Raw genomic sequence first — 17,074 nt, 5'->3', positions numbered from 1 at the left:
TGTGTTTGGTTTTAGTTTCAGTAAAATTCCAGTCATTAAAGTGTTGCCACCTTATTGACATGACAAGTATACCCTACATGAGTTACCAAGATCTATGTCTATGGCTTAGAATCCTCCCCTATACAGAAATGATGATTGTAGGGACTAATCAGACCATTTTTGTATGTTCTCATCAGACTCTTTGTTTGGCTGGAACTCTGCACTCCTTACTGCTTGCATGTTTACTAATGTGTTATTAAAACCCTCGTATTTGCCTTTGTTCTTTCACAACTAACACACTGGCCTCTGAATGCATGAGTTTTGTGTAAACTGGTGTGTGACTTAGTAACTAATAAATGTATCAGTTGTATTTTCAGATCTGAAAACTATAATTGGAATTACTGCACTAAAAACATTTTTTACATTAAGTGATAAAAATAAGGTAGACTATTAATATATCGTACACTTAATTTACCACTATGAGCTCTTAGAGTATTTTTTAATCCCTTCTTCATTTTAGCTTTTTAAAAATCTATTCTATAAAAAACCTCATTAGTGGCTTTCTAGCTGAAAAGCATTCTGTGTACTAATATTGAAACAATCCATTGCAGTTATGAAGTTAGGAAGATAAAATTCTAGCATTCTAGTGTTGTGAATGACAGAGTATGTCCCAGTAGTTAAACCTTTGCAGTAGTGGTCTATGAAAGTAGAAATCAGAGGGTTCTTTCTGAACCCATTTTTCAGATATTTGAAAAGGTATTAGGCAATCACATAATATGTATTTCATGTGTTCTCAACGTCTCAGGACTTTATCTCCTGCCAAGTCTCCTTCTTCGTCAACTGGGTCTATTGCTTCCAGCAGAAAATACCCTTATCCAATGCCTCCCCTTCCCGATGAGGAGAAGAAAGTGAACCGACAAAGTGCCAGGGTATGTGGGAACTTCTTTCATATGCTAACATCCTCAGTCATGATCGTTTATCTGTGAGTTGATGTTTTAAAAGGGAGAGCCATCCTTTTTTTGTTCATAAGAACATGAAAAAAATTGAGTTTGGAAAACAGTAGATTCTTGGGGCTTTTGGGCCCAGATTTGTATTGGCAAATTTGTTTAATTATTGATGAATTCTAGAAATATTTGGCTTATATTAATCATTCACTGCTACATATTTATATCTTTTATTTTTCATTGCAGCTAATATATTACAACCTGGAAGAGACAAAACAGAGTGTATTTTGCTTTATCAGTTTTTACATATACCTTGAAATGCCAGAGATTAAGTAAACCAGCCTCATTTCCATGCCCAGTTTGCTTACTCAGGCCTTTTGTTGGCTAATAACACCCAGTGGGAGTTAAAAAAATAGGAACCCATGACAGAAAGTCAGATCAGTGTCTTGGGGATGGGGGTGGAATTTGGATAACTGTACAAGGAAAGGAACCTTGAAAATCTGTAATATTAAGAGTATGGCAAAGGGTATGGTGAAATTTAGCAACCTTTTATTTTAAGAAAACGTTAAAAACATATTTGGAATTTACTATTTTTATAAAAATGATTCATCAGAAGTTTCATGTAAATACTAAGTCCTCCTTTACATTTAAATTATGATTTTATTTAGTCTCACAGCATTCCCAGAACACATCCATTATGTGAAATTTGAGATACAGTGGAGTTTAGAGAGGCAGACCAACCCTCAGAAACTTACGTGAAAGATATAACTAAAGAATAATTACCTTTACTGATGTCCAGGCTCTGTTGTGGTCAGTTACACTATAATTTTGATCTTTTCAGAAATAATGTTGCAAAAAAATAAAGCTCTAAAAGCCTGGACAGATTTATCTGGCTAGTGGGTCCTGAGTTCTTAGGCTTTTTGGTTTTGAAAGATATTTCAGAGCCTCTTGGACCCTGAACTTACATTATGGGGTCCAAGGTAAACATGGATCATTCAAATTTTAACTTGATCAATTCAGAGTCAGTAAGAAAACATGTGCTGGTTAGATCACTATAATCGAAAAGACTTTAAAAACAATTGGTGGTATTTTGTTAACCATACAAAAAATTACCTTCATATATTAATATGGGCAATGGTAAAAGATGGAAAGGAAGACGATAACTCAGATTCCCAGCACTCAGCTTTTGGCCTTAAAAAAAACAAAGACTTGTGAGTAGGCATCCACTTGTTTGTGATATAAGTATGTGGTAATGAAACCTTAGGCTGATGTCATTCCTTCCCTCCCCAGGGAATTGCTGAAGTAGAACACCTCACATTTTCTCCCTGATAAATTGTCTACATTGCTGTTTTGTTCTATCTAACTGGGGACATTCTTTTAACTGTTGTCATGCCAGGGTGCAGGTTTTTGGAGATGTTCCCACATGAGAGCCCATGAAAATGTCATCCTCCAGAAGAAATGGCTGGCCTTTGACCTTTTCTCTAGGCTGAGTGGGGCAGCTGTGAAGACTGTAGCCTTGGGGACAGTTGTGTGAAAGGTCTGCTTGGTTCTTGGTTCCCATGAGCAAGTAGCAGAATCCTACAGAATAGGCAGCCCCTGTCTCTGGGCTGTCTTTGTGGGCTGTGGACAATCTAACGAGCAGATCTTTCTATCAGCAAGCCTTCTGTTACAGCTATCCAGACATGGCCAAGGTCATGCCTATCCTTAAAAGCGATGGCTTGGCAATTCTTTGCTCCTTTCTCCTCACTGGGATAATCGTCACCTTCAGGTTTTCCCAGTGTCATTCCTTTGTTCCTCTCTTCTTTCTGCGAGCTGTCATTTATTATTTAATCTTCGTAACCATTTGTGAAGAAACTGGGCTCACTGAAGGTGAAGTCTGGACTCTTAACTACTCTGTATCATCATCTGAGTGTCAATCCAGATCTTCTTTCCCTCAGACGCCTTGCACACCTCCTGCTTAACCATTCATTTTCACTTGTCTCCACCAACAGGTGTCATCCACACACAAAGATCCTCACAGTTGAGAGATTTGGTGTCTTTTTTTAATGAAAAGGACATATAAAGTGGACCTAAAGTAGGTAACGGAATATTTCCATGAGGAGTCAAGAGAACATATTAAGAGAATCTGTAGAGAAACATCTACTTAGTCACTTAGCTATTTCTCCTTTTTTTTTTTTTTTCCTCAGAAACTCATTGGATATCATACTATGACTGGCCCCAGATTTCCAGTAAAAATGGGATTTGGTTGGAAATTGGCTGCAACCTATGTTACACTAATCTTAGTCTTTCTTTGTTCATGTTCATAATAATTATACCCACATCATATTGCCTGGAAACATATTTTATCAGCTTGATCTTTTTTCTTTTTTTTTAATTGGCCCTCCTTCTCTGGTGAACTGAATTGCACTTATATTTGATCATGCCAAACTTGTATTCAGTCCATTAAGGCAATTACTGAATATTTTAGAAATTAGATATCAGTGGGGCTGGTTTAAAGAAATGGTGGCAGAGGCCAGGAGAGGGAAGAGGTGAGGGAATTACGAAATTGACATCCTGCCCTGGATACATCATTCTACTCTGATATGTCCACTCCTGAGAGAGGCCAATTGTTTAGCAGATAGTGATGGATTTGGAGAGTGTATAGCCTGACCACAGGCCCAGAGCAATGATTTTTAATTGGGCGGTGGTGGTATTAATGGACTCACACTTTCCTAAGGTCAGTAGTTCTCATCATTGACTGTATAGAATTGTCTGAAGGACTTTTAAAATATACTGATGTCTGAGTCCCACCCAGAGAGATTTTGATTTAGTTGGTCTGGTGTGCTATTTAGGCAGTGGGATTTTTAAAACATCCCCAGATCATTGAAATGTACAGCTGGGTTGAGAACCACTGTTCTAGATGGCTGTATCAGAATCCTGGGGAAAATAAGGGTATGTGTAGTTTTAAAAAATAATATTTTAAATTACTTCATTTGAGACACAATATTTAATTTATTCAAAATTTCAAGTAATATTGGGTGGGCCAAAAAGTTCGTTTGGTTTTTTCCGTAAGATGGCTCTAGTAGCACTCAGTTGTCTTTAACTGTGTTCGAAACAATTTTGTTGGATTGCATTGTGACAGCTGTCATGTCAGCGTGCATTTTAAAAAAAAACTTACCAAAATTGGTGAATTTTTATGTAGCCATTTTAATTTTGAAGATGGAAGAAAAAAGCAACATTTCAGCATATTATGCTTTATTATTTCAAGAAAGGTAAAAATGCAACTGAAAAGCAAAAAAAGATTTGTGCAGTGTATGGAGAAGGTGCTGTGACTGATCGAACACGTCAAAAGTGGTTTGCGAAGTTTCGTGCTGGAGATTTCTCACTGGATGATGCTCCATAGTCGGGTAGACCAGTTGAAGTTGATAGCGATCAAATCGAGATATTGAGAACGATCAATGTTATACCACGTGGGAGATAGCCAGCATACTCAAAATATCCAAATCAAGCATTGAAAATCATTTGCACCAGCTTGGTTATTTGAATCGCTTTGACGTTTGGGTTTCCCATAAGCAAAAAAAAAACCTTCTTGACCATATTTCCGCATGCGATTCTCTACTGAAACGTAATGAAAATGTTCCCTTTTTAAAACAAATTGGGACAGGCGATGAAAAGTGTATACTGTACAATAACGTGGAATGGAAGAAAGTGTGGGGCAAGCGAAATGAACCACCACCAACCACACCGAAGGCGGGTCTTCATCCAAAGAAGGTGATGTTGTGTATACGGGGGGATTGGGAGTCCTCTATTATGAGCTCCTTCCAGAAAAACTAAATGATTAATTCCCACAAGTACTGCATACAGTTAAACCAACTGAAAGCAGCACTCAACAAAAAGCATCCGGAATTAGTCAACAGAAAACGCATAATCTTCCATCAGGACAATGCAAGACCGCCTGCTTCTTTGATGACCAGGCAAAAACTGTTACAGCTTGCCTGGGAAGTTCTGATTCATCTGCCATATTCACCAGACATTGCACCTTCGGATTTCCATTTATTTCGGTCTTGACAAAATTCTCTTAATGTAAAAAATTTCAGTTCCCTGGAATACTGTAAAAGGCACCTGGAACAGTTCTTTGCTCAAAAAGATAAAAAATTTTGGGAAGGTGGAATTATGAAGTTGCCTGAAAAATGGCAGAAGGTAGTGGAGCAAAAGGGTGAATATGTTGTTCAATAAAGTTTTTGGTGAAAATGAAAAACGTGTCTTTTACTTTTACTTTAAAACCGAAGGAACTTTTTGGCCAGCCCAATATTAAATGAGGATGTGAGGGGTTTTTGTATTGAAAGGTGGTCGTTGTTAAAACACGTTGAGACTCAGGTTTAGAGGAAAAAGAGAACTAAAAATTAAGAGTGTTTATTTTATCCATTATGAGGCTTCGCATCCACAATCACATAAGTATAGATAAAATTACCGAATCTTTTTCATCTTTGTAGCTCAGAATAAGTCTGTTTCCTGCTTTCACAGTGTGAAATTTTGCTTTTCTCTGTTGTGCAGCTATGGGAGACATCCATTTAAGATCAGCTGTTTACATGTGATACATCGAAACTGTTTACTTCAACTTTTATAGAAACTCAGCCTCACTGAATCACTGCAAATCTATCTGCTCTTCAGACAACTCGAAAACATCTCTGAATGCCACAGAGGAGAGGAAGCCGAGACTCACATCTGGATACCATTTTCTTTTTGTCATTGGCTTCAGATTTAATTGAACCATGAAAAGAACTACTGAAATGTTACACTATAACGTGGAACAACTAAGGTACTGGTATGTTAACGGATAATCCGCATGACAGATATATGTAGAAATATCACTGAAATTAACTCACATGACCCAAATGTAGCAAGTTTCCTAAGGGACAATAATGGATTCAGAACTTGACATTCTGAAGCACATCCTCATTGTAGACAGTAATGCTATGTGCATGAGGCTTCTGTTTATTGTTTTCCACATTTAAGGAAACAACATCCCATAATAGAAACTAGCATGCTGGGCTAAGGCATATAGGATTTCTTCTGCAGGACTTTAAAGCTTGAGAGGCCAATATCCCATATGCTAACTGTAAACATGTATTTTTCCTTTTTTTTCTTTTTTTTTACTTTTCATATTTATATCAGCATACAAGGACAATTGTACATATGTAAACATTTTTAAAATTAAAAAAAAAAGCAGCTGTTAACACACAAGTGTATTTTGCCAGATGCCTAAAAACAATCAGTCACAATCACGTCATCATCATCCATCAAATGGTCTTTAAAGATTATGACCGGATGATGTTGTAAATAATAGTGGTCAGGGCTGTATATGTGTCTCCCCATAATTGGTATTTGTCCAAACCATGTGCTATCCCTTTAAAGTGTGCACAGTCTAGAGGCAGTTTTATTGAGTAATTAATTGAACAAGAGAACAAAATGTCCGACAGAACTTCGGGCCTCCACAGCTTGCTTACTGCCTCAAGGCGCTCTGCTGCCAGCTGGCTGCTCCCTGGGAATCCTCCAGCCTGTCCATCTTCCTTCCAGGGGCTACAGCGCCTGCCTCAGTGGCTATTCTTTTTCGGTGCCAGAGCACATCTGCTAGTCTCACCTGGGGGGACCTGTGAGCCCCACAACAGTGTGTCCTGCTGAGTTAAACAAATGCACCAAAGACACAGGAGACCACAGCTGCTGATGCATTGGTAGCTTCCAACTTGCCAATACTCTAACCCTTTGTGGCCTAAACTTTTGTTCTTTAACAAAGCTTTTTAGCCACCCTTATCTGTGACATGAATGACGTGTTTTAATGAAAACAACTTTCACACTGTTTATTGAGGGTATTTATCATCGGTGGGACGTGAGTCCCAGCAGGTCATTCTGCACTGATTTGTAAGTAAGATATGGAAGGTTCTACCAGCTGGGCTGGGAAGCCTCAACAGGTCGCAGAGGGTTCAAAGAAACCTAAAACCCCAAGGGTGCAGCAACTGTGAAGTTATCCAAACAGCCGGCAAGGGGTAGAATCTGATGTTCTGAACTCTCTATGTTTTTAATCCATAGAAAAATAAGAAATCTATGTTAAATCCCCTTCTTTAAAACCAAAGTTCGATAGCTGTCATCATGCAGCTCTGCCATTCTTAAAGAAAACTTCTCTTGGGAGGCGACCCTAAAGTGAGCTCAGAAATTAATGGGATCAATCAGATGCTTTGATGTAAAGAGTACTTCTGAATTTTCTAATTTTCTCTCCTTTTTCTTGAGAGGAATGGAATCTGCAGACAAGATTTCAGAAATATCCTCTAAATTTGATCTCTGCCAGTAGTGTCCGAGGACAAAACCCATTTCATCTCCGTGTGTAACGATCTTGGAGGCCCAAACTGAAGGGCCCATTAGAAGGCAGTGTTTTCTCCTCTATGTGTCTGTCTTCCGTAACGGACCTCTCTTCTGAAAGTCTTTGAAAACATTTGAAAAGCAGTTTAATTATCCAAAATGATAAAGTATAAACAGCAGTTTTCATGACAGGAAGGGATGTGATTGTCGAGACTACGATAAAATGATCCATCAGTCTCAAGTTGGGTGATGTTGCCATATAGCCCAAGCCAAGGACAGGAGGGCAGACAGATTTAAAGATGTAGCAAATAAAGTGGCTTTTGACCAAGATCACTTAAATGTGCACTGAATGTTTTCTGATATTGAGTGTATAAAAGGCTAATGTTAGAAGGTTTATTTTGACTATAAAAGAGTTATAGATTTGAATGTAAGGTACCTTATGTAAATATGCTTTCTAGTTATGGTTACACATCCCTCGTTTGAAAGAATCCACAAATGATTAGCTATGTAGTCAATGGATCCCTTCACCCTTCTGTCTTTCCTCACCTTCTGAATTATTTTTACATGAAGATTATTATTTCAAGTGAAAAATCATTATTTGTGCCTTTTGGGAGACATGGTTGCTCTAGAGGTATACAGTTTATAGTCATCCTCCTCGATAATAAACTTCACATAGAACTGAATGAAAAGTGTTTTATTTGCAGAGAGACTATGATTTGTGGCCTCTCCTGTTGCGGAGCACAGGCTCCGGATGCGCAGGCTCAGCGGCCATGGCTCATGGGCCCAGCCGCTCCGCGGCATGTGGGATCTTCCCGGACCGGGGCACGAACCCGTGTCCTCTGCATCGGCAGGCAGACTCTCAACCACTGCGCCACCAGGGAAGCCCCGAGAGACTATGATTTTATAGTACCTTTGATGTTCTATTCTAGATGTCTACTCCATCTAAGAATGTGTAAACTTTCTTACAGCCATTTGCCGCATTCTTTGACAAGTTTATAATTTCAGTGGCTAGTTGTGAGAAGTACCTATATGTGAATTCATGGTTGGTGTTCTAGATGTATTAAATCTAAATATCTATGACTTTTCATCCACTGAGGCAGGGAGAATGGACCCATGGCACTAAACGCAAGCACAGCATTATTATTATTATTAATTTTTTTGAGTATCTATTTTGGAGAGCAACTTTGAGGCCACATAGCAGTTTGTATCATGAAACTAATATTTATAGCCCCCAGTCAACTATAGGACTGTTATACTAAGCAGAGAAGAGCAGCTTTTTGGGCTTTGTGTTCCATTGTATGCCTTTTTCCTCTCTTTCTGAAGTTTTGTGTGTAGATTAGACTTCAGATTGACAACTCTGCAGCCTGAGATGTTCCATTTATCCATAGTTGTTACAGTATAGTAAACCCTGATTTAAAGCAACACATATCTCTCCCCTAAGAGTGTCAACAAAGGAGGTGTGGGAAACATGGAGCTATAAAGGAGCTGACTGGTCAGATTAACTGGTCTCTGTGTCCAGCCCCTCATTCTTTGGACAGGAAGTGGCACCCTCCTCTGGGGTCTCCCAGCTAGAAAGTGGCCCCCAGGCCACATGCAATCGGTGGAAAGGAATAAACTCCTCAAACAGTGCAGCATCAGGAGGCCTTTCAATTTGTGGTTGCTGTATTTTTTTAAAGATACCCAATGCTTTTCCTTAAAATAAAACGTTGACTAATAAAGTAAATGCCAAAGCTATTTTCCAGGTTGATATATAGGTGCTTTATTAAATGATACTACAGTTTCACTCCCCTGCCCACCTCCACCCTGCTTGCTTTAAAAAGGCTTTTAAAATTGTGTCACTGCGTAAAGTCAATCCAGCATAGATTTCTGAACATAAGATTGATAGGGTTTCTAAAAGAAGTTGCTGAAAAGATAAAATCAGGTATTCTGTGCACTTCCACAGAAGGACTATTTATGTTTGAATTCCCAAACAGTCTTAACATTTCTCTATTTTTTCTGTTGATCCCCTTGCAGATTTGCATAATTTAATCCCCTCTATTGTCTCAGATCTTTTTGTGTCTGCTTTACCTTTTACCTTCTTAGGTTTTCTTTAATTTTTATAGTTGCCTATGGGCTAGAGGAAATACGGTATTTCTGTTCACTTTCAGTGTTTCAAAATTGTTCATTTATTAATCTCATCCATTCTTCATTTCCTGCTGTTATGTAGTTCTATTTTAACATATATATTTAGTGCTTTAAATATTTCCTTGTGTTATTCGACATGATAATAAATCCTTACGTAAAGAGAAGACTATTTTATTTTACTTTATTTTACTTAAAAAGGGAATATACTGGAACTTACCGAGTAGCTTGCCAAGTGTATGGGAAGGGGAGCTGAATAAAGGCAGTGAGGGAAGGAAGGGAAGCAGGCCTGCTGCCCCCGCAGCTTGATAGGACACCGCCCCCTGCTACCAGGACGCCCCCTATGGGCAGCATTTTTTTTTTTTTTTTGGCCAAGCCGCATGTGGGATCTTAAATTCCCCCATGAGAAATCAAACCTGTTCCCCCTGCAGTGGAAGCGCAGCGTCTTAATCACTGGACCGCCAGGGAAATCCCTGGGCAGCATATTTTAAGTACAATCGTACCAGTTGGTAAGTTGACATGAATTTTACATGAAACGTTCTGACTCCCATTTGTAGCATAATGTCTACTTTTTTATGCTCCTAATTATTTTTTTTTCTATCCCGTCTATGTTTCCTCTAAAACTGACACTCAAATACTTCTTTTCTTAAATTAAGTCAAGATGAATTTCTCATTCTATTAGCTTAAAATATATACGAAGCAAACATAGGGCTTAATTGGAGGCTCAAACTTTGAATTTTTCTCCTCTGAGATATTTTCTGAAGGGCTAAGACTTCTGATTTCGGAGGCAGCAACTTTCCTCCAGCCTGGGAGAGCTAAGAACTTTCCTAAACAGCTTTCCCTGTTTATTGGACCCTGAGGAGCCCAGCCTGCTCTTGTGAAAATCAGCTGAGAGGGAGCAGCCTATCTGGCTCTGGGTGTGTGCTGTGGTCTGGGCGGGGGATCGGAGCAGCCACACCTGCTGGGAACCTTCGGGCGCATGCTCCTTAGCATCTGCTCTGTGGGCAGGTGCTTTTAATTCCAAGAGGAATTTTCCACCCCACCTGCAGATGCAGAGCAAACAAAGATGGAGCGGGATTTTAGATATCAGGAGTATTTCTTCTTTGTCAGAGTCCCCCAAATGGAGCATCTTATGGTTCAGTTTGTAGGTAGAAAAGCAAAACATTCGGAAACAACAAAAACCTGCCTAGTGTTTTTGTCCTTTATATCCATAGCCTGACAAACAGTAAGCATTCTCACTGTGGGTTTGAGAGATGCTTCCAGACCCTTCCTACTTCCAAAGTCGCTCTCTCTTCAGTAGCTGTCAGATCTTTTCTCCTGACTAGGAACTTTCACTGTCATGGAGGTAAGTCACTTATTCGCCTGAATTGGCACGCGGGGAACCATTGGGGCGTGGAATTAGGGGAGAGAGGCACTTTTAGCCTTCCATCGGCATCGGCATGGATTATGCAACTTGGGAAGTCACTGAGAGGTTGGTTGTCAGGGTGTTTCAGGCTGGAGGGGAGATAAACAGCAAGGCTTGGGAGGTCATGGGGCATTTAGCCCTGGATAGGAGCAGAATGGAGAGGCGCAGGGAGAGCTCAGAAGCCAAGCCAGCGGAAGAGCACAGGTCGGGCACTGGTATGATAGGGAGAGGTGCTGCGTGCCTAGGGCAGACCTGTGTATTTTCCGGTTTTACTGAGTGTTGGCTGTGTAAAGCCTCATTGTCTAGTCATAATGGGCCAACGCCTGGTGTGGCTGTCCCTGTTGCATCGTTCATAGAACCTGTATCGTACCTGGAGGTGCTTCAAGACTGACAGGGGTTTGGCTTAAGGACATCACCATTCATGCTTTTAGGTGTCCTTGGAATCAAAACCAGGGAAAAAGTGTTTTTTTTTTCTTTTCTGTTTTTCGTTTTTTACAAAAAGGCATACAATGAGTCTAGCAATGTTGAGATAATATGCTTAACAAATTCATCAGTACTGTTTTTGAAGAGTTTATGAGTTTTTGAAGAAACGCGCATTTTCCTCTCGTTAAAAAATACATACGCATACAATACTGTACTATACTATGATACGTTTACTCTACGGCTTAGTCTCTCGTTTTATGAAGTTTCAGATGTGGATTTGTGTTTTGATGGTCAAGCTCTTAAAAAATGCAAAGAGCCCCCAAATCCTTAAACACGGTGGTGCTAAGTTACACTAGATAACACAATACAGAAAGTGCTGATAGGAATTAATACATTTATTCAGTAATAATACAAGAGTTCTTGCTAAATTATACATGTGTATCACTGCCTGATGAGAAACCTCACTTTTCTAATCCAGTACAAAATCAAACTGTGATTCTACAGCCAGTCTTTTTAATGGGTAAAAATGACCCAAATCTTTGTTCTGTATGGAAAACTTTTTTTTTTACACTAACTTCAAAGATGCTTAGCAAAGGTTTATTCAGAATAATAAGCACGTGCTCCTTTTTTAACTTGCTGGAAGAGGCTTGCCTCTCCAATTTAGCATCACAAAAAGACAACTTCTTTTAAAAACAGCGTTTTTACCTAAACATAGCAGTTCATATGTTAGCCAGTGTAGGTCTGCACTGGTGTTTTCCACATCTATCATCTTCAAGGGGTGATGTCCCATCTACAGCTAGTGGAAGACACTGCGTGGGGAAGTGTTAATGGCGGCACCGTTTCACTTTTGGTAACCAGGTAATCAGGTGTATATAGTTTGGCTTCATTTTAACATTCTCTTGGCTACTCTGCACTTTGGGTTCTTAAGCTACTTTAAACATTATTACTGGGTTTTGGCGAACAGCAACTGAAATATATGGCCACTGCTTTCCAGATCAAGTGCGATTTGTTTCATGGCTGTTCAGGTTATAAAGTTGTTATATGTAGGTAAACAAAATCTTGCTGTTTTTCAAGGTCACTGTAACTTAAGGTTCAAATTTCTGGCACAATTTTATTCACTTCTGAAGCTAATAAGGTACCACGCTTTTCTACGTTACTCTCATTGTAACATCAATAAAGTGACTTTCAATAAAAGATTTATGTTATTTTGATGCATGACTCCCTTTAATCCTGCTTTTCTCCCAGTTACTCTTTCTCTTTCAGAAGCTCTGTGGGCATGCTCCTGGGGGTTCTTTCTTTTCTGTTCCACGAGGTTCTAGAATGGACCATCGGCATGGGGAGAAATACCATGATCCTTTAGTGAAGCCTGAATGCTTACTTTGTTGGACAATTGCCCCAGCTGGGTGACATATGGAGTCTTCTCTATCCACCTGCCTTATTTCATGAACACTTTCTCCCTCACCCTAATAAGGATCAATTTACTATATTCTGTCCTAGAGCCCAGGCAGTGGTGCTTATTTAATGAGTTCACTTGTGTCAGACTGTAAAGCATTGCGCCTTGGATGGGTTCAGTTTAGGCCCATGAATTCACTGCCTGAAGAATTTTTCCACCCGGCCTTTTCATCATCTCCCCAGCAGCCCTTTCATCTACCAGTCTTTACCCTGGCACTTGGAATTTCCTTGCCTTCAGCTCCTAGTCTGCTGAGGAAAAAAGCAGTTGTAAGTAAAGTACTGTTTTAATGTGAGAAAAACAGAAGTAATTGACTAAGGGTTTGTACATTTATTATGAGATTTTAAAAAATGGTGATTACATATAGCTCCGTTCCTTCAATTTATAGTATTTTAGGCATACAATAATCCACTAAGATAAACACTGAAACAGTAACACACTCAGCAAAGCAAAAGCAAAGTCTAGATCAGAGATAGCAGAAGTTCTCGCTCACATGCCGTTTCGTGGACTGACGGTACTGCCTGGAACATCACGCTGAAGTGGAGTCTAGACTTTTTGGCTCAATAAGAGTGAGAGCTCTGATGAATGAAATATGACTGCTGTGGGGGCAAATCTATGCCAACTGTCCCCGGGGAAGCACAGGCCTCTTGCGGCCACATTCCTATGGAACTGCTCAGAAAGGGCTGTAAGTACTTTATCATCACAAATCTCTTGACACACCATGATAAAGCACTCATCCCCCAAATTAAATTCAATCTTGAGTTGGGGTGATTTGAGGAACTTAATTCTCCAAATGACTGAAGTATGCAAGTTTGAGCTCACAGCTTTATTATGCTCCAACTACATGCTCTAAGAAAAGTAGACCAAAAAACAGTTTTGAAGAAGGCAGTGAGGCTGCACTGGATGTATATAATGAGTAAAACAGAACCCACCATCAAACAGAAATAAGGCAACACGAGATGAACTTGTAAGGAGGATTTTGGCTGTGTTAAAGAGGATGGATACGTCACATTTGTCAAGGGGAAGGAAACTTTCTAACTGCAGGACATACTGAAGACCAGGCTGTACGCTTTCAGAAAGAAACAGTGAAAGTAGAAGTGGAGAAGATAAGGATATCAATAATTAAAGCTGAATTATTTCCAGAGACACAGTTTTGTAACACTTTAGCACTTACTCAAAAGCAAATTCAGAACCATGACTGATGCAACACACCTTGGGACCTACCAAAGCAGTCAGATGGTGCAAGAATGGTGCATAACCTTTGGTCAGCAAGGCCCTTCTTCCTTATCACCTTGGTCACCCAGGAAATAACCGTTTCCTTAAACTACGATTTCCTCAGGGGAGCCTGATGAATTTGAAGCCTCTAGGTGCTGGGACTCTTAAGGTGAGTTCCTTGCCTCCTGGTCCTCTGAGCCCCCATTAGTTCTCTTCTGTACAGCTCAGGCTCCAGCCAGGCTTTGTGACCTCACAGACAATATATCTGGAATGAAACCTAGGCTCACCATGAAATTAATAGAAAGCAGGTTGACTCACATTCTGAGATGTAGCCTGAGTGTGACTACATGACAGAAATACATAAGTTAGGGTTTAATAAATATTTGTTAAATGTATACATCTCTGTGTGTATATACATACATTATATATATATATATATATATATATATATATATATATATATATATATATACGGGGAGAGAGAGCATGCACGCAATATTTGAAAATAGTGGAATGAGGCTAAAGATGCTTAGAAAATGTTTTATTTTTCTTTCGCTGACAACTAATTGATCATCTGAACGGTTACTCTCACATTGTACCCTAAAATAAGAGATATTTTGCTGGCAGGGAGACTAATTTCATTGTTTTATCTGTTAAGCTCTTTTGCTAAAAAGAGTAAACTAGGCCAGCTTTAAATTTAAGAAACAGAAACATTACTGGTGCTTATCATGCCAGCACTTTTTCATATTCAGACTACCCCAGGAGGCATATATTACCTCCTTTCCAAGATGGGGAAATTGAGGCTCTGAGTTTATCTAAAATGATCAAACCACATATTTAGTAAGAGGCACAGCCAGCATTAGAATCCAGACCTTACTAGTACATGGTTTAAAAATTAAAAAATGTCTTCCATTATAAATGTAATACTTGCTTGTCAGAGAATATTTGGAAGAGTAGCAGGAAGGGGGAAAATGAGCTCATAATTCTGACTTCCAGTGGAAGCCACATCAACATTTTTATATACTCTTTCCAGTTCTTTTACTGTGTATGTATATATTTTTAACATCTTTATTGGAGTATGATTGCTTTACAATGGTGTGTTAGTTTCTGCTGTATAACAAAGTGAATCAGCTATACACATACATATATCCCCATAACTCCTCCCTCTTGCGTCTCCCTCCCACCCTCCCTACCCCCCTCCACCCCTCCAGGCGGTCACAAAGCACCGAGCTGATCTCCCTGTGCTATGTGGCTGCTTCCCACTAGCTATCTAGTTTACATTTGGTAGTGTATATATGTCCATGCCACTCTCTCACTTCGTCCCAGCTTACACTTCCCCCTCCCCATGTCCTCAAGTCCATTCTCTATGTCTGTACTGTGTATATTTTTTAATGTAAGTGTGAACACATGGCATATCAAAATGGATGTATCACCGTTTAAAAATTAGCATCTTCTGATTTTAAAAAGAAAGCACACACATTATAGAAAACTTGGAAAATACTGAAATGCATAAAGGGAATTAGTCACCTAGAATCCCATTAGCCAAAAATAACCACAGTTAATATTTTCATACATTCCTTTAGTCTTTTCCTATCAATTTTCTTTTTTACATAGTTAAGCTCATAATGTTCAAAATTTTTAAGTATAGTTAGCAAAGGTCTACATGGATGATGACACGGAACTTGATAACAGGCAGTATTTGCCACTCAAATTATTCAACCAGTTTCCATTTATACAGCCATCAAAATATCTTTAAGCCTTTAAGCTGTGTTAAGTTTCCACTCAGGAGATTCCTGACATATATTACCAGGTTTGTTTTTTGGTTGTTGTTTTTTTTGCATCCAAGGGGGTCTAAACCATTTACATGACGAGAATACTCCACACGTAAAGCTTTCAATACCACGGAAAAGCCCTTCTAAAAGAGGGACGACAACAGCTGTAGTCTGATGAAAAGGTTTTAGTAGCTTACAATGAAAAATACATAATGTGCCTTAAACAATTTGCACACTTAAATTTACATAAAAGAGGCTTAGCAAGAAAATAAGGCATGATTAACAATGGCTCAAGGAAGTTCTAAATGGTGTTTAACTGACCGGATCTGATATTAATAACATTCCAAAGAATATATTATCAAAACTAAAAACTTGAGTTGTACATAAAGTAATAAACCTTTACAACAGCTGTTAAGGAAAAGTGGCTGTGTAAGTTTGCACACAATTACTGAAGGCAAAGAGCAAAGAACTCCAGTTGGAATGAATGTGGATTATCTTCATAGGTCTTCCTCCTGACTTAAACACTCATGACGCACTGAATGAACTGAAAGAGAAAAATCAGTGTTACACTGCAGACCTCAGAACACAGAATACACCCTAGCTTATTTTTAGGCAGCTTACCTTTTGGTATTCTCATTTGAATTGTGGATTAAAAAAAATCCTTTTCAAAATAGGAGTAAATGATGAGTGGAAAGGTTCATTTTTGTTTGTTAGTTTTGTTTTTTTGTGGTACGTGGGCCTCTCACTGCCATGGCCCCTCCTGTTGCGGAGCACAGGCTCCGGACACGCAGGCCCAGTGGCCATGGCTCACGGGCCCAGCCGCTCTGCGACATGTGGGATCCTCCCAGACCGGGGCACGAACCCGCGTCCCCTGCATCAGCAGGCAGACTCTCAACCGCTGCGCCACCAGGGAAGCCCAAAGGTTCATTTTTTGAAGGAAGCAGTCTAATATAAAACCCAATGGGTTTCTCACATCAAAGCTTCTTACAAGAAGCTCATCTTACCCCATCTTACCCCAATGCACAAAGAATTATTTAAATTCCAAAAAATATCTTACTCTAGACATGGTCATGATCAAAGGCACCTACTTACAAATACAAGTAACAGTACAGTTTATACCATTCTATCCCATGGGGAACTTCAGAACTGCAGTTTTACCCCACTGTTCTACCAGACTGCCTTTAAAACGGTTTATTCCCTTAAAATCTGCTTTATAAATTCTAGTGTACCAGTATATGGATGCACAGAAACAATATCTGACCCTTCCCTTGCAGATCAGAAACCTCAGTGTAGAAGCATCAGTATTTGCTGTGAAATGTTTGCTTCACCACCAAACACACAGCAGCAGACTCTGCCTTTGCTCTCAGTTTTCTTTCGCATTCTTCCAACACCACTGAGGCCCTGGGCACTGCTAATTCCTGCAGCATTCCTG

The 17,074-nt window shown here is 39.4% G+C and overlaps 2 protein-coding genes across 4 annotated transcripts in view; one reads left to right on the top strand and one right to left on the bottom strand.

Annotated features, from left to right (window-relative positions):
- ADAM22 (ADAM metallopeptidase domain 22) overlaps positions 1-6,118 on the top strand; it is a 243,068-nt gene extending 236,950 nt beyond the window's left edge. Inside the window, exons 30-31 of one of the 3 annotated variants that reach the window (XM_007446746.1) lie at positions 785-908; positions 5,457-6,118. In XM_007446746.1, the coding sequence (XP_007446808.1) occupies positions 785-908; positions 5,457-5,477 (145 nt within the window). In that variant the 3' untranslated portion in view covers positions 5,478-6,118. The remainder of the gene's footprint in view (positions 1-784; positions 909-5,456) is intronic. The other 2 variants (XM_007446748.1, XM_007446747.1) reach the window with 2 other exon arrangements.
- Positions 6,119-15,978: 9,860 nt separating this feature from the next.
- The window catches only part of SRI (sorcin), a 14,684-nt gene continuing 13,588 nt past the window's right edge, over positions 15,979-17,074 (bottom strand). The window contains exon 8 of the mRNA XM_007446745.1: positions 15,979-16,186. Within this exon, the coding sequence (XP_007446807.1) occupies positions 16,160-16,186 (27 nt within the window). The 3' untranslated portion in view covers positions 15,979-16,159. The remainder of the gene's footprint in view (positions 16,187-17,074) is intronic.

The sequence above is a fragment of the Lipotes vexillifer genome, unplaced genomic scaffold (assembly GCF_000442215.2).
Source record: "Lipotes vexillifer unplaced genomic scaffold, Lipotes_vexillifer_v1.1 scaffold617, whole genome shotgun sequence".
Lineage (NCBI taxonomy): Eukaryota > Metazoa > Chordata > Mammalia > Artiodactyla > Lipotidae > Lipotes > Lipotes vexillifer.
Note: the sequence above shows the minus strand (reverse complement) of the source record. Positions and strands in the feature narration are given on the sequence as shown.